The sequence below is a fragment of the Rutilus rutilus genome (genome assembly GCF_951802725.1).
Source record: "Rutilus rutilus genome assembly, chromosome: 7".
Lineage (NCBI taxonomy): Eukaryota > Metazoa > Chordata > Actinopteri > Cypriniformes > Leuciscidae > Rutilus > Rutilus rutilus.
Genome location: NC_140221.1, coordinates 26,194,034 through 26,218,771, shown reverse-complemented (window position 1 = coordinate 26,218,771; position 24,738 = coordinate 26,194,034). Strand labels below are relative to the sequence as shown.

The 24,738-nt window shown below is 40.1% G+C and overlaps 1 protein-coding gene across 3 annotated transcripts in view; it reads left to right on the top strand.

Annotated features, from left to right (window-relative positions):
• The window catches only part of stard8 (StAR related lipid transfer domain containing 8), a 60,779-nt gene that overhangs the window by 27,224 nt on the left and 8,817 nt on the right, over positions 1-24,738 (top strand). For 2 of the 3 annotated variants that reach the window (XM_084413920.1, XM_084413922.1), the window contains exons 2-8: positions 1,650-1,721; positions 12,193-12,274; positions 19,106-19,169; positions 19,459-20,771; positions 22,999-23,172; positions 24,230-24,389; positions 24,469-24,667. In XM_084413920.1, coding sequence (XP_084270046.1) covers positions 1,650-1,721; positions 12,193-12,274; positions 19,106-19,169; positions 19,459-20,771; positions 22,999-23,172; positions 24,230-24,389; positions 24,469-24,667 — 2,064 coding nt within the window. The remainder of the gene's footprint in view (positions 1-1,649; positions 1,722-12,192; positions 12,275-19,105; positions 19,170-19,458; positions 20,772-22,998; positions 23,173-24,229; positions 24,390-24,468; positions 24,668-24,738) is intronic. The other variant, XM_084413921.1, reaches the window with a different exon arrangement.

Genomic DNA, 24,738 nt, shown 5'->3' with positions numbered 1-24,738 from the left:
AAGGGGCCTAAAGTGTGCCAAGAAAACATCCCCCACACCATTACACCACCACCACCAGCCTGCACAGTGGTAACAAGGCATGATGGATCCATGTTCTCATTCTGTTTACGCCAAATTCTGACTCTACCATCTGAATGTCTCAACAGAAATCGAGACTCATCAGACCAGGCAACTGTCTTCAACTGTCCAATTTTGGTGAACTCGTGCAAATTGTAGCCTCTTTTTCCTATTTGTAGTGGAGATGAGTGGTACCCGGTGGGGTCTCCTGCTGTTGTAGCCCATCCGCCTCAAGGTTGTGTGTGTTGTGGCTTCACAAATGCTTTGCTGCATACCTCGGTTGTAACGAGTGGTTATTTCAAAGTTGCTCTTCTATCAGCTTGAATCAGTCGGCCCATTCTCCTCTGACCTCTAGCATCAACAAGGCATTTTCGCCCTCAGGACTGCCGCATACTGGATGTTTTTCCCTTTTCACGCCATTCTTTGTAAACCCTAGAAATGGTTGTGCGTGAAAATCCCAGTAACTGAGCAGATTGTGAAATACTCAGACCGGCCCGTCTGGCACCAACAACCATGCCACGCTCAAAATTGCTTAAATCACCTTTCTTTCCCATTCTGACATTCAGTTTGGAGTTCAGGAGATTGTCTTGACCAGGGCCACACCCCTAAATGCATTGAAGCAACTGCCATGTGATTGGTTGATTAGATAATTGCATTAATGAGAAATTGAACAGGTGTTCCTAATAATCCTTTAGGTGAGTGTATGTGTTTTATCTGTGGTTATCATGATTTAAATGAATGATACTGTGAATGACCAGTGGTTAATTTGAATAAAACAGTCAAAGAGTCAGACAGTCAGAATATTTCAATTTTACCCTATCAAAATTACGTGGTTATAATTTTTACAGATATTACTATTTTTGTTAATGATCATAAATTTACATCTGCATCCCAACACAAGCTACTGTCAAATGTGCATTTCTAAGAGACAAAACATGTAATATTATTCTTGAATATGAGCCTCAGGTTGTACTTGCATCTGGGCTGTTATGGCTGAGATCCTCTCAATTTTCGGTTGGAGTTGGTTGACCGACTCCTCTATCACCTCACCAGTTTCCATGGTGATCTCCGGAATTTCATGCCAATCTGAAGGCACTGTCCATCACAGGTGCCATGTTCCCCTGATGACTGGTGACAGCTGAATGAAGACCAGTGTCTCCATGATTACAGTTAAAGTTAACTTTTAAAGTTAAAAAATATACTAAGAAATATAAGTAGCCTAATATTCTAGCTCAGGACTATTATTTAATCTTAATACATTTAGTTTTTGCAAAGTTTGTTGGATCGGCCTGTGTCATGGAATACCAGCTAAATATTTCAGTTCCGCCCTCATTGCCATGCTGAAGGTTTATTCCACAGACAGACCTAATAATGTGACCACAGATTATCGAAAGGACTTTAAACAGCTCTTATTCACGGTGAAATGAGTAGTCAGATTAGGTCTGATGTATTCTGGATGTCTCATTTTAATCAAAGGTTAGGTTAGGGTTAGGGTTAACCGTAATGATTGCGATAATGATTAATCTCATGAGAGAATTGAAAGAATAGACTATCTTATTGATTTCATTAATTCATCTTTGTTTCTCTCTCAGAGCTGGAGGCGAAGGAGGCCTGTGAGTGGCTCCGAGCGGCAGGATTTCCTCAGTATGCTCAGCTCTATGAAGGTAATCCAGAACTCATCCCACACAAGTCCACTCAACCCCTCCATGTCGGTCTCTTTAATTTGCCCCTTACCTCTGTGCCTTTTTGTGACTCAGTGTTATTTTCTTATTTTCTTTTCATCTGGCTTCCCTCCATATTTTCTCTTTGGAAAGGTGCAGAGATGCGAGTTGGAAGCGCTCCACTACAGGAAGCTTCAGTGTTATTGTGTTTCAGGATTACTGATTGGGGAAATGCATGTGAGACCAGATGGCTTTTGGTTCAGATCACTTTTGGGTTGTGAGTGTAAAGTCATGTTGAACCAATGAGCGGTCCACTGCTCTTTAGAAACAATCAGAGGTACTGCAGATGTTCAGGGCTTGTTTTAGTCCTGCTGATCTGCTTCCCCCAGAATATGATTTGTGCCATTTCACACACACTGAAGTTAAACAAATCTGAAAGCTCATGCATACTTAGTTCTCAGAGACTGGAACTATTTTAAGAGAAATTCATTTTAATATAAAATAATTGGCATGGTTCACCCAAAAATTAACATTCTGTCCTCTGACTTACTTCTGTAGAACATAAAATAATATCCTGGTCACCTATTTTCCTTATAATGAAAGTGAAATGAGGACAGGTGCTGTCAAGTTTCACAATGACAAAAAAGCATTCTAAAAGTATTTTGGAAAGTGGTTCATATGTTTATATTCCAAGTCTTCTGAAGCATATAATAGCTTTGTGCGATGAACAGAACTAGGGATGCACTATATAAACATTTCGATCTTTGCCATCATCTAACGCTCACTTAAAATTAACCCTTTAAAATACTTATAATTTATCAACAAACACAGTAAATGTAATCTTAAGCAAATCTCTAAACAGATTTTTCCATACTGTACATTATGATGTGATGCCTAAATTTAGTTTTAGCATTCAAATCTTGATTTTGGTTTAATTTTTAATTAAATTTTTTTAATTTAGACAAAATAGTGTAGGTTTTTAATGGTGGCCATTTATCGGCTATCACCCATAACATGAAAATGACTATCAACTTATCGTATAAGACAAAATTCTAAACTAAACAGACCGAATTTGCTAGTGTTCTGTGATCAAGAGTCATTGATTTCAAACCTAAAGGCCTACATTTTGGAGTCTGGCACCCAATCCATCATATTATATTTATATATACTGTGTGTGTATATATATATATATATATATATATATATATATATATATATATATATGAATCTTCCACAGTGGAAAGTAATGTAGGTTTGGAACGACTGCAGGAATCTGTCGGTGATGCTGTCTGCTTTGTGAAGCAGGCGTACCTGTGACCCAAACAATGAAGAATTTACAGACAGGTTCTAATATTAGCCTGCTTAGATTTCACTGGCAGGGCTGAACCTACACCTGAATGTAGATAAATCAGATGTTTTTTTTAAGATCATGCCTCATAGGCTTTACGCTTATGAACAATAATAATTACCAATATGTCTCAGAACTTTTTTTTTTTTTACCAGCCCATAATAACAGAAGAGAGTTTTTTTGTTGTTGAAATCATGGTTCTCTATTCATTAGTGAGCCAGGGTTCTGCCAGATCTGTTTTTCCTTATGTTTGGAATCTAAAAACATTCTGTGCCACCTTCCTAATTATGCTTCCCAATGCTGAGAGAAAAAAAAGTTACAACATTATTTGCAACTCAAGTACCACAGATGAAGATAATTCAAAGGCATTACATTTATTGTAGCAGAAAGATTTTAATGCAAAAAGTGACTTTATATTAAATCAGTATGTCCACAGCAAACCATTTTGCAATCTGTTCAAGGTAGATTAAGTGCAGAGGAAATGTTTTTACTTTAATATTTTGTCTGCAAGGTAGATGCCATATTTAATTTTATAAATGAAAATGAGGCTGCGAGGGATAGACTTTTGCAATAGCATGTGCTGTATAAAGGTCCTAAATCACATGTCATTTTCAAAACTCATAACTTTCAAAACCGTTTTTATTGAGGTTTTTATCTGCTGAAAGTCCCTTCGAAAGATGTTTCATAAACAACACTACAATCCATTGAACACACTGTACTTCCATCCTTCACAACCTTATTTTATTCCTGTCACAAATCAAAATAGCCTAAGCTCGATGTACAGACATCTAGATACAGACTGTTGTATTGCATCCTGTTTTTCAGCATCTCTCACCAGGAGTGTCACCACTTTTATAATGCTGTGTTATGTTAAAAGCAGGGATGCACGATATTTACATGGTAGCTTGGGATGCATGATATTTACATGGTACTATATGAATTATTGACCAATATTAGTGATAATATAATCTTTAATATTATTATCATGTTAATATTAAAAACAGCCCATTTAATTAATATTATCCATTTTCATACTGCACATTATGAGGCTGTGATCCCTAAATTTACTTGGAAAAAAGTCTTAAACCTAAACTTAAAAAAAAAACATGTCTGGAGGACCCTGTATTCAGCACCATACCTTTACATTCTGTCCAGCTGTGTTTGAACGCAAGCACACGTCCTTGAACAGCTGTTGGTAAAGGCCCTGATATACTCACAGACAGTATACTATTAGTATACTGAACATCCTGACACCGCCCACGCTGCTGAGAGCAGCATTTAGATAATAATGTTAATATGTGCTTTCCTTTCAATAACTAAATTAACACACAACAAAAAAAATGACAGCAATGAGAAAACAGCACTCAAGCATCTGATCATAGCAATGTGGATGTTTGCACGAGCTCTGCAATTCGACACTCCGGTCAAGTTTATTTATTTATAGCACTTTATGCAACAGATTGTTTGAAAGCAAGCTGCGTTACAGTATTAAACATGAAAAAACAGTATCAGTGTCTCTCTCAATTAGAATTACAACTACATTTACTTGTTTTTACTGGCGGATGTCTGATCTCAACGGACTGAACCGAAGAAATTAACCAGAGAGGATTTCCACGGCAAAGAAGGCTGAGCTTTTCTGGAACGTTCGCTTTGGCGAGCTGAACTCCCTAAACGTACACAAAACAATTTTTTTCTTTGGCCTGATTTTGTTCAAAATGACCAGTTCGTTCTTCGATTTCACTTGAAGTATATCCGGGCCTTTTTGTGTGGCCTGGTGAGGTGTGTTGCCTGTAGTAGCAAGTAGTTTTGTTTTCTGTAGTTTTGTTTTTTATTGTCTGCATTCATTCTGAAATAATCATATTTTTATAGCTAATCACAGTAATGCCTTAATTTTGCAATGTTTATTGCTTTCAAAATTCTTCCACTTGCAAACTGATGAATATTTCAAAGCCGAATGCAGCAAGACTTTCGTTCACTTGTCTCATTTAAGCAACCTGACACACACCTGTCATCTGCTTGGCTTCCTCTGACAGAGTTGTGTATTTTTCTGCTGCATGTCACAGACTAAGTTGGCAGTCACCTGACCCACATTGGCTGTGACAGAAACAGTGATGTGCTGAATTAATGATACGCCGGCTGCCGGGATGTTCCTGCTGTTTGTGGCATAGGTCTTGTATTGGATTTATTTTTTTAATATATCAATAAATATCAAAGCGAACATGGATTCATTCATCCTCTTGACATTTGCATAAAAATAACTTTATAGGAACTTTAAAAAGGATGTGACATTAAAATAAAGCAAGACTTTGATCATAGAATAACTGTTATGAATTTGTATAGATCAGTACTGAGGCATTCTGTGATCTCTGTTGTGTATTGATGTCCAGCTTCAGTGTAACAGTCAGCGGTTTCCCACTTTTATCTTGGCATCGTCCCCTGATGCTCTATTAAAAACTCAATAGTTGGTACTGTGTTTTAAAACAGCAGGGATGCCGGTGTGTGTCTGTGTTGAAAACAGCCCTGTGTGTAATTTTACCTTTGAAAAGTGACCATATGGCAATAAACATTGATTTCCGAGTCGGGCTTCCCTCGTCCCTGAAAATAGCCCTGCATTTCAAAAGAGGAAAAGGTTATATTATATTTTTCATGTATGCTTCTATTTTTCAGGAAAACAAAACATTAAATGCAGTAGAGTGGTCTGGATGCTCTATTTGATGTTATTTGCTCACGCGTGTCTGGAATCGGCCTTCTGAATTTGAGTAACAGCACTAATTGAAAATTTCCTTCAAACACAGAACAAAGTAGTGTTTTACTGTGTGTAAGTAAGAAAGTTACGAGTGAAAGGACACTCATAACCAAGACATTTTTAGAGAAAGTGACGTGAAGTACTTCTCGTTCCTGATAAACAAAAGAAATGTCAGTTTCACACTGACACTGTGCGTGTCATTCTGAATTGGATACTGTAGAATTGCCTATCTTGACTTAAATTGGACTTTGTTTAGCAGCAGGTTGATTTCCTGTCCCTTTGTTCTTGTGTGAGCTTAATTCTTTCTGGCAATCTTCCTGTACTACTGTCATTACTTGGACCTGCAACTCAAGAGGGGAAGGAGGTTGAAACAAAAGCTGGAAATGGGACACCTCAGCAATGTTGACCCACTCAAAAATGCACACACACATACAATACGCAGGTATACACACACCACACTCACATTCTGACTCTCTGTTTCATCTAAAATAGTGCTGCCCTAGTTGTTATTTGCCAGTACATAATTGTTTTTCCAACTCATTTTTGAAGAATATCACTAATACAATGTAAGACATAACTCCTGTTACAGTGTATGTATTTCTGTATTTTAGAGCAAGGTTCTTCTACTTTTTTGATGTTCACATTGATTTTTGTTGTTGTATATGTACTCCAAACACACATTAGCCTTTGTGCTAACAAGGACATGTTTGAATCTGACCTTTATGTCTCAATCTCATCCCACCACACCCTCTGTCCACTTTCCTGTCTCCTCTCTATTGTCCCCTAAAAAATATTTTAATAATACAACAAACCCATATATCTTTAGCCGGTCTCTCTAGGTGTGTCCAGCGACATTCCATCTGGATACAATTTTTGACAGGTTAAATGCCTCAGTCTGTTGCACTTTAAGTGCAAAATTAAGAGCTCCAACCCATTTTCAGTGACCAAACTGAACAGAAGTATTTGCATTGACGTGTACCATCTAGGTTACATATGGTGACCCTCGTTCCCTGAAGGAGGGAACGGAGATGCCAGGTCGAGCCGGACGAACAGGAATCTCGCTAGAGAGGCCAATCTACTTCGAGTGAAACTAAACGAGCCAATGCAATTGGCGTGCAATTGCATCAACTGTTCAGCCATGCAGCGCGGGTATATAATGAGCAGCAGGTGCGATTGCACTTCAGTTTTTTGCTGAGGAGCCGTGCCGATAAGCTGGTGTGGTGACGGGACGTGGCGTCTCCGTTCCCTCCTTCAGGAAACGAGGGTTACCATATGTAACCTAGACGTTCCTTTTCAGTCGGTCAGTCGATGCCACGTCGAGACCGATGAATAGGAATCCCTTCCAAAGGGCCACAGCTGCTGACCCAATCCAGCGCCCTGTGCAAGCCTCTTGCCCCTTCTTGCCTGGAAGGACTGTTGTTCCGTGATAACCCATACAGTGACATTATTGGATAACACTGGGAAAGTGTTCCCTTCTGTTAGGAAGGAGAACGCTGCAATTCTTCCCCGAAGGAGTTATGTGGAGATATACATATGGACTAACCCGAAAGTTGTACTGCATATGAATACTGGGTGACTTAGCCCAAGGGAAAGACACAGGCTTCCGTTTGGGAGCAGCCGTGGAAGAAATACACATATGGGATCCCCGCAGGGTCACACACATGGGACTCAGCCTAGACCTGGTTCTCAAGTATTCAACGGATAAAGGCCTGGAGCCAGACGCTCCGCCACGTCTGGGCCTAGGGTGTTGGAGGACTCAACAGGTTTTTCACTCTGGAGCAATAAGTGTGCACAGTAGGGTGCAGCAAGCCGACAGAGCTGGGCCTCTCAGTGCTTCTACCCGTTTAGGGTGAGAACACGGGAGGAGATCGGCTATACACTTAGGCTATAATATCTAGCGAACATGTTAGGTGTTGCCCAGCCCGCAGCTCTACAGATATCTGTTAGCGACGCGCCACATGCCAGCTCCCAGGAGGATGCAGCACCTCTCGTGCAACCTGAGCAGGCAGGGCACGCCTTGTGCTTGGTAAGCCAAGGCGATGGCATCCACTGGCCCGAACTCTAGGCATGATTCGTCAACCGAAAATGCCTGCAGGTCCCCTACTTGATAGAGGCTAGTGCATTCAGCAGCAAAGTCTTCATGGAGAGAAGTTTTAAGTCTGCTGATTGCAAAGGCTCAAAGGGAACATCCTGGACTGCTTGAAGCACCAGGGAAAGGTGCCAAAAGGGTATGGAGGGGGGTCGAGTAGGATTCAACCGTCTCGCCCCCCTAAGGAACCTGACGACCAGGTCGTGCTTTCCCACTGTTTTGCCATCTATGTGGTCATGATATGCTGAAATAGCGGCAGCATGTACTTTGAGGGTGGAGGGAGAAAGCCTTCGCTCCAACCCTTGCTGCAAGAAGGAAAGCACAGACCCTATCGAACATCTTCGGGTGTCCTCTCGGCGAGATCACCACCCGACGAACAGGTTCCACTTCAAGGTGTGTGCACGTCTCGTAGACTGCGCCCACGCTGAAGTGATGGTGTTAAGTACCTCTGGAGGTAAGTCACCTAGAACCTCTGCATCCCGTCCAGGGACCACACATGGAGTTTCCAGAGGTCCGGACACGGGTGCCATAGTGTGCCCCGTCTCTGAGTCAGAAAGTCCTTCCTCAGAGGAATGGGCCAGGGAGGGACTGTCACGTGGAGCATGAGCTCTGGGAACCAGGTCCGGTTGGGCCAATAGGGTACGTGGCACCCCAGCCGGTGGCAGAGGCATCTGTGAACACCACAGCATGCCTGGACACCTGTTCCAAGGGCACTCCTGCCCGCAGGAACGAGGGGTCTGACCACGAGCTGTGGGTCTGGCGGCACGCCGGTGTTTGTCACCCGGTGATTGCCATGATGCCACGCCCATCTCGGGACTTGGCAGTGAAGCCAGTGCTGAAGCGGTCTCATATGGAGCAACCCGAGCGGAGTTACCGCTGCTGCCGCTGCCATATGCCCCAGGAGCCTCTGAAAAAATGTCAGTGGGGCCGCCGTCCTGCCTTTGAACGTGTTCAAGCAGTTCAGCACCGACTGAGTGTGTTCCTCTGTGAGGCGTGCTGTCTGTGTGACCGAATCCAACTCCATACCGAGAAAAGAGATCCTCTGCACGGGGGAGAGTTTGCTCTTTTCCCAGTTGACCTAAAGACTCAACTGGCTAAAGTGCCTGAGCACGAGGTCCCTGTGTTTGCATAACTGATCTCGAGAGTGTGTTAGTACGAGCCAGTCGTCGAAATAGTTGAGGATGCAAACGCCCTGTTCTCTCATGGGAACAAGGGCCCCCTCCATGACTTTCGTGAAGACACGGTGAGACAGGGACAGCCCGAAGGGCAGGACCTTGTACTGATATGCTCGACCCTTGAACGCAAAGCGCAGAAACGGCCTGTGTCGAGGGAGAATTGAGACATGAAAGTATGTGTCCTTCAAGTCGATCGCTGCAAACCAATCTCAGGGACAGATGCATTCTAAAATGCATCTCTGCGTGAGCATTTTGAACGGTAGCTTGTAGAGAGTCTGATTCAAAACTCGCAGGTCCAAGATCGGTCGTAACCCACCGCTTTTCTTGGGTACAATGAAGTAGGGACTGTAGTGCCCTGACCTCATATCGGCTGGAGGGACCGGCTCTATCGCATCCTTCGCCCGTAGGACTACGATCTCCGCTCGCAAGAAATGGGCATCGGCTGCTCTCACTGTAGTGGAGTGGATGGCCTGAAACTTGGGGGGAAACAACGCCGGGCGAACTGAATCGCATACTCGAGCCTGATGGTCCGAATGAGCCAGCGAGACGGACTGGGGAGCGCTAGCCAAGCTCGCAGAGACCGTACAAGCGGGACCAAAGGGATCATAGGCGTACCCACAGTGGGGCAGCGAGGTGGAACACAACGCGGCTCAGGAGGCCCCGAGTGCTCGGCTTCTCAGCAAAAATCTGAAGTGAAATCGCACCTGCTGCTCATTATATACCCATGCTGTGTGGCTGAACAGCTGATGCAAATGATTGCACGCCAATGTGCATTGGCTCGTTTAGTTTCACTCAAAGTAGATTGGCCTCTCTAGCTAGATTCCTATTCGTCGGTCTCGACGTGGCGTCGACTGACCGACTGAAGAGGAACTGGACTTTAAAGGAGTCATAACCTGCAATTTTCACTTTTCCACGAGAATCAATGTATGTTATGATCGACTAACGATTATACACTGGCCGGGAAGCCGATATTTAAAAGTGAAGCGTTTGTTTACCTCAGGGTAAATAAACCAGCGCGCGTGCACGCCCACTCAAATACGAGATTTTGATTTCAGCTCCCTCTTGACGTCATGAGGTAGTAGGATATACCATATATGGACACCGCAGCAGGAAGCCCCCCCCTTCCCCTCTCCCCCTCATATTCAGTTCAGTCGGGAAAGATGGAGAAACCGAGTGCACACCGGACTTGCTCTGTGGTTGATTGCCATAAAAAACATGTAAATGTGTTTTATCTCCCAAAATCGGACGAAACTATCAGGGACCAGTGGATGAAATTCATTTTTAATGACGCTGTCCCAACAACCCTTTCAACTGGCGTGCAGAGCCATATAGAGCGTCCACGACAGCCAAAACATCGCATTGATCTCGCGAGACAATAATGCCTTCAGAAATAAGGGTAAAAGTAGGTCTGTGTTTATTTTTTTTCCACTTTTCTTTTTTAGAAGGGCCTGAAAGACTATAATACAGCAGTAGGTATCCAATGTAATACAAGGTTATGACTCCTTTAAGTGAACTCAAACCTCTTATTAGTCCCTCTCAGTTCATATCACATTCAAACTGGGTTTTTTGGGAAGCCAAACAATTTTAATAATAATAATAATAATATCATATATAATAACAATAGTAATAATAATAATAAGCCAATTATCTGTATCAGACGATAAAAGTGGTTATTTTCACTATCGGCCAATTGTTTAAAAACAGCTGATGATCAGAGCCAAAAAGAAACATGTCAGGCAGCAACTCATACTGTGTGTGAAGAAAATCTTTATTGTGTTGAATTTAGGGCTGTCGAAGTTAACACAATAACGCGTTAACAGTTAAAAAAAATAGCGACCCTATGAATCACCCGTAGTTCAAGCCAGAGTTGCCAGGTCTGCGTTTTTTTGCCCTACACCATTATTTGTATGTAAATACAATATAGCATAACAATGTAGCATGCCTCCCATCCAATAATAGCAAAGAGCTTTGTGCTTTGTCACTTCCGATATGAAACAAAGTCTCAGGAAAGTCATCCAATGTTTACAGTTCCGTTAGTTAGCTATTAAAAACAGTAGAGAGGAGCTTATTTACTATTAATTATGTGTATGTTTTATTAAATATTTGTTTATGAAAACTATACCTTCTGTGCAACTGAGTTATATACAAACAACAATCCAAGATCCCTCCAAGAGACATAAGCACTGTCCAAAATGGAAGGGTAAAACAGAGGGTTGGAGTAAACACTGACCGCATTTAATCTGGGACAATGTATTTTGGAGGCATAAAGGGGCAGCCAGGGAGGAGGACTTGCACAAAGCATTCTCAATGTGTAGCCAGGATGAGGGATTGATATACAGTGAATACAGTGAACCCTACCAGCCAGGGATATAGGGAGGAGAGACCACGACTAAAATCCTTAAGCATACTAAAAGACACTTAAGCAAAGTGACAAAGTTGTGATCAAATAAGTCTACAAAGCTCTTTGTCACTTTTATGCCCAAATACCTGAAACTCTGTAAAGAAGATCTGAAAGGCAGAGATGCTAATGGGTATTCAAAGGCTGCCATATTGATGGGCATTAATTTACTTTTACTCAAATTTAATTTATAGCCTGGAATTGGTACTGGATCTGCTGGCAGATTTTGGTCTAGAGGAATGGAGTGCCAGGGTCAGACACATGACAAAAGATCATCCGCACATAAAGACAGCTTATGCTCAAACCCCCCCATAGTATCGGTGCATCTCTAATAATAATAATAATAATAATAATAATAATAATAATAATGCATTTTATCACTCTAGAACACTTTACTCCATGAAAGCAACATGTAAATAAATGTTATATGCTTATGTATGTGTAATGTGTATGCTAATGTTTGTGTGTATTGTCAGTGTTTTGTAATGGAAAATGCTGTCAGACAACTATCTCAAGATTTTCTAATTTTGTGAACGCAGCATGTACATTTTTATAAGTGGGTTAAAGTTGAAATGTCCTCTGATGTTTGTGGGATTAATCTCTCTCTTTTACTGACCACTGGCTTAAATGTTACATTAGTTCTCAGGAGGTTTTTTTAATTAGCCCCATTGGGTAGTTGAATGATTGCCTTAATTGGTGCATCTCTGTGTGCCCTCAGCCTCTCTGTTCCCCATTGAGATCTCTGCTGTGAGGAGAGACCATGAGTTTCTGGATCAGGACTCTCTCAAGGCATTATGCAGGTGAGAAACCATTGCATATTCACTTAAATATTTATTACAGCACTTTAAATATATTCCATCATTCACAATAATCCCTTCCGGTTTGAGTTTCACTCCTCCTTTGTGACTAACACCCATGGCATTAATCATTGTGGAATAACATAATAAAAAAATCATAAAGTATACTAATAATATTACTTTTATGACATATGTTTAATAGAATGAGTCACATGTCATGAGAGGGCATCTGTCAGTTCCTGTAGTCTTTTGATCACCATGGTGAAGGTCCACTTGTGTTAGCAGGCCTTGCTGTGCTTCGTGGTTCAGTCTGTCCTTTTTACTATCAACTTTATTCTCTTTTTTTCACCCTTCCATGTGGAATAACAGATTAAGTGACTGGTCACACCTGCAGAAGTCACATTGGAGTGAATGGCCTTTTCTAAAATATAGCGAATACACAAAGAGGGGGAAATCATATTTCCTGGGGTGCAACTTCTGTCAGTCCTAAGGCGATAGAAGAAGAGAGCGATAGAGACTGAATGTACCATTTGTCCCACAGTGGCTAGTTACACACTGTATGGTTGGCTGTTAGTTACTGATAAAAAAAACATCAGTCATCACAGGACAGCTTGATGAATGAAGAGAACTGAATTATGAACACACACACATAGCTGAATCTGAAATTCTAGAACTCTAAGTCATATGCATTTCCATAGTTATCTATATTTAAAGCTCTGTAGAAAAGGAAGCTGGATTTGTGTGAGCTAGGGAAAATAATTTGTGATTTTAATGGTAAAAGTCTGTTAACAGCAAATTTCCTTACTATACACAGCGAATAACTAATAGATAACCTACATTTAATGTAATTTTATAATAAAATACTGTTAAATTTACAGTTTTTGGAAGTGAAAAAGAACAAATCATTGTATAATTTACAGTGAAAAGTAAATTGGCATTCCCAGAATTCCTTGTGTGACACTTCACATTTAATGTATTTTCATTGAAATAATTGTTTCTAATATTTTTTTTGTGAAATGAATGTTTATTGCATTACTTTAGTGTCATTACCATGATGGTGTATTGTATTTGTGTGTATGACACTCCATGTGCTCCTTTTATATATTAGTATTTACTTTCTCAGCTTGTGGAAAAGCTGCTTGTGATGGGCTTTGATTCATCATGTGACTTTCTCATCACCACCTATTTTTGGTGGATGTTGGTGTATTACACTAAGTACAAAATGAACATTAGTACTTCAATAGGTTGGTATATTAACATTATATCAGTTAAGACGAAAAAAATGTAAAGACGGAGAAAGGGGTATCACTACACGGCCTAATGTGATTAGTAAACATCAAAAGGCAATGGTTTAATCACATAATATGCATTGCTAATTAAATAAATGCGTGTGTATTTCTTAAGCCAGTTTCAGTACACATGTATACATTGAATAAAACAGCTTGAGTATTTTAAATACTCAGTTACCCTATTTTGCAGTTGAATGTGTGCCACAGTATGTTAAAGGGTTAGTTCACCCAAAAATGAAAATGATGTCATTAATGACTCACCCTCATGTCGTTCCAAGCCCGTAAGACCTCCGTTCATCTTCGGAACACAGTTTAAGATATTTTAGATTTAGTCCGAGAGCTTTCTGTCCCTCCATTGAAAAAGTATGTACGGTATACCTCTCCATGTCTAGAAAGGTAATAAAGACATCATCAAAGTAGTCCATGTGACATCAGTGGGTTAGTTAGAATTTTTTGAAGCATCGAAAATACATTTTGGTCCAAAAATAACAAAAACTACGACTTTATTCAGCATTGTATTCTCTTCCGGGTCTGTTGTCAATCCGCGTTCACGGCTCAGCAGTGACGCTGCTGACGTAAGACGATGCTGACGTGTTATCTGGTGCGCCCAAGTTTTGTTTACAGTCTGAGGGAGACACACTCTGTATTCAAGCTATTCTACATTGTTTGTATTTTGGTATTGCTATATTTTTTTAAATGGTGCGTAAGTGTGCATGTCAGCAGCGTCTTACGTCAGCAGCGTCACTGCGGAGTCGTGAACGCGGATTGACAACAGACCCGGAAGAGAATACAATGCTGAATAAAGTCGTAGTTTTTGTTATTTTTGGACCAAAATGTATTTTCGATGCTTCAAAAAATTCTAACTAACCCACTGATGTCACATGGACTACTTTGATAATGTCTTTATTACCTTTCTGGACATGGACAGTATACCGTACATACATTTTCAATGGAGGGACAGAAAGCTCTCGGACTAAATCAAAAATATCTTAAACTGTGTTCCGAAGATGAACGGAGGTCTTAAGGGCTTGGAACGACATGAGGGTGAGTCATTAATGACATCATTTTCATTTTTGGGTGAACTAACCCTTTAAATGAAACTTTTTTTAAAATTGTAAAGGTTTGTTCTTTATGGACATACGGTCTTAATTTTATTTGTGCAGGTCTTAAAGTCACCATGAAATAAAAATAGACCTTTTTTTTTTGAAAGAATGCTGCTGTTCTTATTATAAATAATTTATTCATGCACATAATTTCTAATTATTTATTCATATGGCCTTTGTAATCTTTAATCAAAAACATTTGCCACCCCTCCCCCTCCAAAACGACGTCCGTTCTCTTAATGACGCATGTCTCGGCTGAGGGTGGGACTAATAGTCTCCACAACTGACTCAAACGGGGATTCAGATCTGCCTCCATTTAGTTAACAATGCTCAACTTCCTACGATCCAGTCAATTCCCAAGGATGAAATCAAGTTCCGCCCTACCTTTTTTTTCCTCATTCCAGAAGCCGTTTTACTCGGATACACATCACAACTGGGATGAAAAGACTATTGCAACTTCCATTTCATGCCGACTTTAAAGGTCTTAATCTCAAATCTAATTTGAAACTGCTGTGACATTGCAAGCAGCCAAGCACCATGCATAGCATGGGTATAACCTAGTGTGTATTTATATATTTAGTTTATTATGTGGAATCAAGGTTTTTCCTAGTTAAGATGTTCACTCTTCCAACAGCAATATAAAAATCAGTCTCCTTACAGAAACACTTGTTGTATTGCCCTGAATGTATTCTGGCCACCACACACCCGATGGCCCTCTTGCATTGGTGAGATGATGAGCTCATCTGTTGATCTTTTTGCCACAGCAGGATACTAGTGCACTTAAAGATCCCTGACTGTCTCGGAATTTGCTCCATGCAGAGACTGTCTTACAATAAACATTCAGATTTTAGTTTTTCAAAGAAAGTGTTTCTCTTTGTGAGTTTGGTTAGAGGTGGTTGAAATGCAACTTTACTGGCAGCCTGCATGGGAAGGTTCTTGAGACTCCAGAGACATCAGCAACTGTTTGCTGCTCAACAGTGACTTTTTATAGCTATCCTTTTAATACATACATTTTTTTTTTACAGAAACTTGCCTTAATAAGCCTTTATCTGACCGAGTTATCTTGTGCTGTAAATTACTCACAAATCTTATGATAGTTCGATAATCTCCATTCAGTTTTCACACAATATTAGTTGTTTTCATGCCTTTTACATGACATTGCACCATTTCATGCTTTTCATCATCAGGAAGATCTTTATTCCTCCCCATATTGCATGAGAACTGTGACTTGCTTGATAATGTGGAACAACCTCTTTAAGTAGGGTTTCCATTTATTTAAGTAGACCTGGCAAACTATTTAACAAACCTGTCTGAGATTGATACCAGTTATCTAAAAAGATATGGACAAATAAAACAAACAAACACTTTCTTTGAAAAAGTAAAATCTGAATGTTTATTGTGCTGAAATCCTACTGAAATGTCACTTGCATAATAATTTGGAACATAGTGTGTGTATAAATATATATATATTTATTTATTTATTTGTGTGTGTGTGTGTGTGTGTGTGTGTTTCGGGGTTTTTCTTTTTTTGAGTTTTGGTTTGGTTTTGTCACTTCTGAATAATAAGAATTTTCTTAATCTTTCGAAAAAGAAAATAAAGCTGGCAAGCATGTCAGCAAAAATAGCTCTAATAACGCACACAGCTAAAAGTCTTTGTGAGTGTTTTTGAATGCGAGTGTCTTGCTAGCCTATTGTTAAAGCTGCAGTCTGTAACTTTTTTGGGTTAATTATTTATCCAAAATACATTTTTGAGCAAGTACATAACCAGCCAGTGTTCAAAACTGCTTGCCTTAGCTCGATTCAAAACGGTAAGCTTGTAATAATGTTTTAATTCCAGTGGTACTGGTGGATTTCTGTGGGAAATTCGAGCATGTCTTTGTGTCATTACGTCACATCTGTACACATAAAGAAGGAGTCTCTGGAGATTCACCCGTTGTAAAACGCAAAAGACTTCGGAGTTCGGAGTGGCTACAGAAAAAGAGACTGCAACCGTGCCCATGCGAAAACAATTGGATAAATATCAGAAGGGCATTAAATGTAGTCACGCAATGCTGATGTTGTTAACAGTAACAATTTGAGAACAAAGTATAATTTGCACGGTTTGACGTGATATGATAAGAGATCGTTATATTTAATCAGCGCGATTTACTGCAATGCTTTTTTTCCCTTATTTGGTCAGAACAAAAGTGTATGTTACTTACTTGTTCAGACGACATTTTACAGTGAAAATTCTTATGTTGGTCATACTTCCAAAATGTAGAATCTGTGATTCCGAATGACAGTATCCACACCGGCGCGGTGACTGACAGCCGCACAATGTCCTCAAAACATTGGATTCATCCGCGCTGTGCCGTGTTGTGCCAAGGCACAACCCACGTGAAGTCGATAATTCCGCTAATAACTGCAATTTCAGTTTTCGAACAGAGATGGCGACAAAGAGGAAAAACTACGGACTGCAGCTTTAACACTATATATACTTATTGCCTTCCTGCTGATTATTATTCACAAAGAGTAATTAGTTTGATGTTAGTTTGTTGATGTGCACAAACTCACACACTCTTATTATCTGTATCTCAAATTCCACACCAAACACTTGTTTGTTTGTCTTCTAGAATTAGTTTTGTTCTGTCATGCAGAAAAGGTATTATGTCCAACAGAAATCCTGTGGCCACTGGGCGCCAAACACTGTGGTGTGACGATGCGTGTTCAAAAGAGCAACTGTGATCATTGGTGCGAATCGACTACATCAGTCAAAACGGATGGTCACTTATGCTTGTGTGTTTATACCGGCTAGTTTGGACTATATGTCTCTGCATCTTGTAGTGTCTGTGCTTCAACTGTGATGATTTTTACAGCTGAATCATTATCATCTTTCTTACATATACACGCATCAGAGTCAGAATAATTAGATCACACCAAGCACAATGAGTGCACTAATTAACAGAGAGGGCTGAATACACATGAATGCATCACTTACTCGTACACTTACTAGGCCACTCACATGAACTCTAAACGTACTGATAATCAAATAATGACATGGTGATGAATGTCTCTCTACCTTTTAACAAAAGTTCTGCCATATCAGAGCCGATCGGGCGCAGATGGAGGGAGCAGCGAAGTCAAGTTCAAATCATTCTAGAAAAGATACATGGGCTGATACATTCATCAGTCTGTCAAGTGTGGCATTGATGCAATTCAGCTGGGAACATCATCAGGGCTCAGTCAACATCAACAAACATGCACTCACTCACTGAATGTGTGCTTGGATAAACTGCTTACAGAAATAACATCAAATAATCTAAATACTGCTCTAAGCCTGGACAACTGCTGTTAATAATTGATATTTCCACATTTACATCACAGTTTGTGGCTTTGTTTTAACCATAGGAACATATAATATGTACTTGAATTAAGCTGACACTTTTATTCAATGTGACTTTTATTAAATAGTATACTCATTAAAGAGACAGTCCCCTTGAGGCGATCTGGGGTTGTGTCTCGCTCAAGAACGCATTGGGCCCATTTACACATGTAGCCCTTCAAGTGAGGTTTGACATATAGCAGTTATGAGTTCCGAGCACATGAATGACCAAACGAAGTTGTATTTACAAGTGTTAAAGTCTGAATTCTAGATAATACATGAGTTGTGACATTGGAAGGGCTGTGCTGATGTCAAACATGGCGGAAACACAGATTTACAATATAGATATCATATATCTGTAATCCAGAGATTGAGTGGAAAGCAAGTTTGTAGTGAATGGAAATGAATGATTTTGCACATCATTTTAATTTTACATCCTATTTTACATCCTATTTACATCCTAAAGCAAGTGTAAAGTTTGCTTTATAAAAACAAAAACAAAAATTAAATACCAAGTATAAATAAGTAATAGAAATAAATCATTCAGATTTTTGGGTTTATTATTCACACTATAATTATTTTTATTTTGTTCAGGCTGCCGTCATGTTATGTTTCTGATTTAAATGCGTGAGGCTGTAATAACGCATATCGGACTCGTAGGTATGAGCTTTCCATGTGCACTTGAAGGAACCATTTACACCTGGTATTAATATACCAGATTGACCACTTGTGAATGACCACTTGTCTTTGATTTTATGACTACGCGCATCTCTTCCTATGTTAGTGTTTTAATGCTTGTATTATTCATTTATATTTATGCGTTTAGCATATGTTTTACTGAAAGTGAGTTTTCTCTCATGTTTGAATGTCGATACTGAAGATGAGTCATGAAGTTTTTTGGGGTTTTTTCATGGTTGAGTGTTTAAAAATCGAACATACCACTTTTAATTTAGCAATCAGGATGTTTAACCACTCTGCCGCCCTGCCTCTTCAACCAAGAATATACATGTAAATTTCATGTGAATTTAAACCCTACAGCACTCAAATATGCCCTTCTCTCTCTGTGTGTGTGTGTGTTTAGGAGGCTAACGACCCTGAACAAATGTGCTGCGATGAGCTTAGAGGTTCATTTTCATTGTAAACAGGTAAACAAACAAACATGCCGTCCACTTCTAATCCAATTATGTGATCTGGTGGTCTGCTGACAACTGCTCTTTGCTTGTCTGTTTTCATTAATTTTGACTTCCACTGGATGTTATCTTTTAAACTTAACTTTAACAATCCTTTTAAAAATGTATCTATGTCCTTGTGTTTATGCAATTTTTAGTAGAGTGAATTCTGGTACTCTTGGTTAGCTACTTTTCTTTTTAATACTTCAAAATTGGAAAAAAAAGCTTTTCGTTATCTAAGTGTGCATGTTTGTGTTACCATCAGCAGAGTGAGGACTCAGAGGAGGATGACGCATGTGCCCTTAGCTCCCGCTGGGCTTTTCAGCGCGAGAGTAAAACTTGGTCCCGTCTCCGCACTCTCTCACCCACCCCTGTCCCTCCTGGCAACCGGGCCTCAACCTTAAGACCCTCGGGTAGTAGCGATAGTGTGCTGAGTGACATCAGTCTCCTAGAAGTCACCTCACTGACCTCTGACCTCAGCACTAGCAGCTTGAGCTTAGACAGTGCCCGGGAAACAACTTCTCCAGAGGTTGTGGCTTTCAATGACGTCACGGTGGGTGAAGGTGCATCGTCAGTTTGTCTCTCACCTGGCCAAGATGAAAACGATGACACCGGATCCTCATCTTCCCTGCCCTCCGTAAGAGAGAAGCCGAAGCGCCCTTCTAGATCATTTTTACGAAGGAAAGAATCAATACAGAAGCGGGATAGTGAGAGAGAGAAAGTCCCAAAGAGCATTTCAACAGTAACTCGACATCAGCCACCCTCAGGTCTGCACTGCACATCCGATGCAAGTTTGCCTGGACAAACCACGAATAAGTTCAGAATCACCAAAGATGAGGCATGGAGATCACACACAATATGCCGCAGTAATGTTAGCCAGAAAGCCACTTTGCACAAGCCTCACAGAGCGTGCCTTTACCTTGAGGACTACCAGTTAACTTGGGAGATGCCAAAGTTAACCAATCATAACAACAGTAAGAGGAAAGAGGATCGTGTGGTCCACCTCCCTTTTGACCACAAGCCTGGAACCTTCCCCAAGTCTCTGTCAATCGAAAGTCTCTGTCTGGTCTCCGTTTCTCAAAGCCCTGAACATAGTGACTGGGCAGGAGAAGATGGAGACCTTTCATTGGATGAAAGCATTAGTCGCAGTGGGTCGCAAGATTTTCTTTCAGGTTTTGGGAGGAAAAGAATTTCTATGGGCTCAATTGGAAGCATTTACGACAATGTTTCAGAGACACCGGGCAATCCATGTGACATTTTCGACCCTGGAAAAGAGAGAGCCTTCCAGCACCTTGACGACATTCTACAGCACGTACACGGGCTACAGCAAAACATTGACGAATGGTCGCGCTCGCTCGGCATCCCGCCGCAAGACCAATCCAATGCGGAGACTGCATCCACAGCAGACACGACGTTACCCAGCAGTCTGAATTATGATGAGCAATCCATGTCAGATGTTGGGACGACAGTGAGCGATTACGATAGTGCAGGAAACTCAGTGAATGAGGGAGAAGGAGAAGGAGGAATGAGAGAGAGGAGGGACTCAGGGGTGGGAGCATCACTCACGAGACCCAGCAGGTGAGTAAATCTGATGGTTAGACTTAATAGAAAGAGGAAATTCTGTCCTGTCCACACTTGTGAGTGCAGTTAGCACTTATCCAGATCAGGTGTTTCTATTTCTGTGAAAGAGTGTGATGGAGAGAGGGATACAGGACACTCATTTTGTCTTTTGTTAAACTGGAGTCTGATGACAGTGAAAGCTGTGTGTACCTTGAAAGCCTTCTTGCAGCTCATCTGTGTTTGGGATTTGTTCATTTTTTTCCACTTCATGCAAACACATCACTGATGAAGATTAAATCAGTGTGATGAAGTGTAACTCTGGGGTACACCCATTCAGTTCACTAGGTTTCACAGGATTTTTTTGTCTTAATGGTTTCCAATAAAAATATCTAAACATTCTTAAAACATTTTTTTTTTTACTTTTATTAAGTAAAATTGTGTAGGATATACATTAACCCTATATTGGCAATTGTTTTTTTTTTGTTTTTTATGAATAAACCTCACTAAATTATATGCTTAAGACTAAATAATGTATGTTATGAAAATAAGTAATCAAGTACATTTTTACATTTTAGAATATCATTCATCTGAGGCTTTTTGTCACATAAAGTTTACATGTGTCTCAATACTAGTTCTACTTGATCTTAGTGCTGCGTTCGATACTATAGATCACACAATACTCTTAGATCGACTACAAAATTATACTGGTGTTCAAGGACAAGCATTACGCTGGTTGAAATCATACTTATCTGACCGCTACCATTTTGTCTATTTAAATGGAGAAAAATCGATCATAACTCCAGTAAACTATGGAGTGCCGCAGGGATCTGTGTTAGGCCCTCTGTTATTCTCAGTATATATGATGCCACTTGGAAATATTATAAGGAAACATGGAATTAGTTTCCATTGTTATGCTGATGACACTCAAATATATATTTCATCATGGCCAGATGAAAACGCTAATTTATCCAAATTGACAGAGTGTGTTAAAGATATAAAAGATTGGATGACGCGTAATTTTCTTTTATTAAATCCAGACAAAACAGAGGTATTACTTATCGGTTCAAAAAACCCACAAAACCTTTCACAATACAACTTTAACATCGTAGGATGTCCTGTTACTTTATCCTCTACAGTAAAAGACCTGGGTGTTATACTCGATTGCAACCTGTCTTTCGAAAATCATATTTCGTATGTTACAAAAACAGCCTTTTTCCACCTTAGAAACATTGCTAAGCTATGTAATATGCTATCAGTTTCTGATGCAGAAAAATTAGTTCATGCATTCATGACCTCGAGACTAGATTACTGTAATGCTTTATTAGCTGGTTGTCCTGCATCCTCAATAAACAAGCTACAGTTAGCCCAAAATGCCGCCGCTAGAGTTCTTACTAGATCAAGAAAATATGATCATATAACACCGATTTTATCATCACTGCATTGGTTACCTATAAAGTTCCGTATTAATTACAAGGTATTGCTACTGACTTATAAAGCCCTAAACGGCTTAGCTCCAGTCTATTTAACGGATCTTCTATCGCCCTATAATCCATCACGCTCTTTAAGATCACTAAATTCAAGGCTTTTGGTCATACCTAGGATATCCAGATCCACCAAAGGAGGGAGAGCATTTTCACATTTAGCCCCAAAACTCTGCAATAGTCTTCCTGATACTGTTCGTTGCTCAGACTCGCTCTCCCAGTTTAAAACTAGATTAAAGTCGCATCTCTTCAGCCAGGCATTCATATAATATTTTTAATCTTACAGTTCAAACTACAATCCGGCCTCTAGTTCATAAATGCCAGAGGAGAACTGGCCCCCGACTGAGCCTGGGTTCTCCCAAGTTTTTTTTTTGGGTCACCTGATGGAGTTTTAGGACACCATTAGGTCACTTGATGGAGTTTTTCGGTTCCTTGCCACTGTTGCCTTTGGCTTGCTCAGTTGGGGATATTTTGGGGATATTTAATTTGATTTTATCAATCAATAAATTCCACTAGAAACAAACCTTGTTGTATTATTTTAATTTAATACTGTGAAGCTGCTTTGATACAATCTGTATTGTGGAAAGCGCTATACAAATATACTTGACTTGACTTGACTTGACTTGACTTGACTTGACATGTGTCCCATACATCCAAGAGAGTGAACTGAGTGAAAGGGCTGCTTTTATATCCATCTGTTCATCCTTTTATTGTTTTTGTTTTTATCACTTTTGTCTTTCTTCCACCCATTTCTTTATACTCAGAAAGTTGCGTTGGCACAGTTTCCAAAACTCTCATCGTCCGAGCGTGACTTCTGCGTCTTTAGAAATCAACAGGCAGTCGGCCGCCCAACTCAACCTGCTGCAGAAATTCAGCCTCTTGCGACTGACCGCCATCCTAGAGAAACACACGGACACCAGCAAACATGGCTGGAACTGGTGAGATGTCACATTCTGCTTCATGCATACATTGTCATAAATGTTCTAAATAACACCCAAGATTGTAGCACAAGGCATGTTCCCATTCTAAAAAATGTGTGCTGTTGTTGGTGGACACATTATCTGACTAATGAGGTCAGCTCTAGCATTAATGCTTTCTTATGTCTGATGCAGGAAATCTCATTTCTGCCAAAAGTGTTTTTTATTGGCACAATCAGTTGAGTAAACAGCTCTAACAGGTGCAGTTAATGACAGCATCTTTCCGTCTCTCTATCTGTTCCCCCACTGGCTTTTTACTGCTTATGAAAATTACATTCCATATCTACCTCTTCCAAATTACAGTTCTCTTTATGTACACACACACACACACACACACACACTTTAGTTCTTTAGTCATTTTTATTTGGCAATGATTGCAGGAACGAAGTGTAAATTAGTCCATTTTAAACTGCAGCTGCAGGAAAGGACTTCTGATGATAAGCTTATAGGTCTATCAGACCCTGTCTTGGCTCGCAGATCAAAAATATGATTCATTTCATTCTGCACCAGTCACTGAGGAGGCATTATCTTTCCACTTTCGTCCATTCCCACACACCCCACTGTCAAAGGCCTGCATCTGTGTCAGTGTCATAGGCAGCGAACAGATCCAATTTTCACAGGGTTTATACATATTGCAATTCCATTTGCTCTTGCTCTCTCACTACAGCCTGCTGCCATGATTTTAAGTTTATCTTGCAATGATGTGACATTTCAGGTTTTATTGTGGACATCCACATATTGTATTCTTGTACTAGTGTGCTTTTAAAACCTCCTTTTCTCGTTTATACATTAATATAACAACAAAAAAGTATATCAGTACATTTGTAAATATGTAATTAAATAATTAATAAGCAAATAATCAATTAAATGATATAATAAAAAAATTAATTTAAATAAATAAAGTAAATGCATAATTTAATGTGTGTATGTTGGGTCTCATCTCCCTGTTCAGTTATCATTGTTATGAGTCATTAAATAAAATAAAATGTATTTTTATTTTCTCTCTGTCCTTGGTCAGGGTGGTTCCAAAGTTTATGAAGCGTTCCAAAGTTCCAGATTACAAAGATAAACATGTGTTTGGCATTCCGCCGATAGTAAACGTCCAGCGAACTGGTCAGCCCCTGCCTCAGAGCATCCAGCAGGCGATGAGATACCTACGCAGCCAGTGTCTGGAGAAGGTTTGTTTGCAAGCAAACACACACACACACACGCTCAACCGCACAAACACAGCTTCTTATCTCTAATTCCTCTCTACAGGTGGGAATATTCCGGAAATCAGGGGTTAAATCCCGGATCCAGGCCCTAAGACAGCTCAATGAGAATTCCCCCGATCATGTGACCTACCAGGGCCAATCAGCTTATGATGTGGCTGACCTGATTAAACAGTACTTTAGAGATCTGCCTGAACCTGTGCTCACCGCCAAGCTTACGGACACTTTTCTACATGCATATCAGTGTGAGTGACACACACAGTCAGTCTCACACATTTTTTTAACACATCATTGCTTCAGTAAGCTTTACAACTCT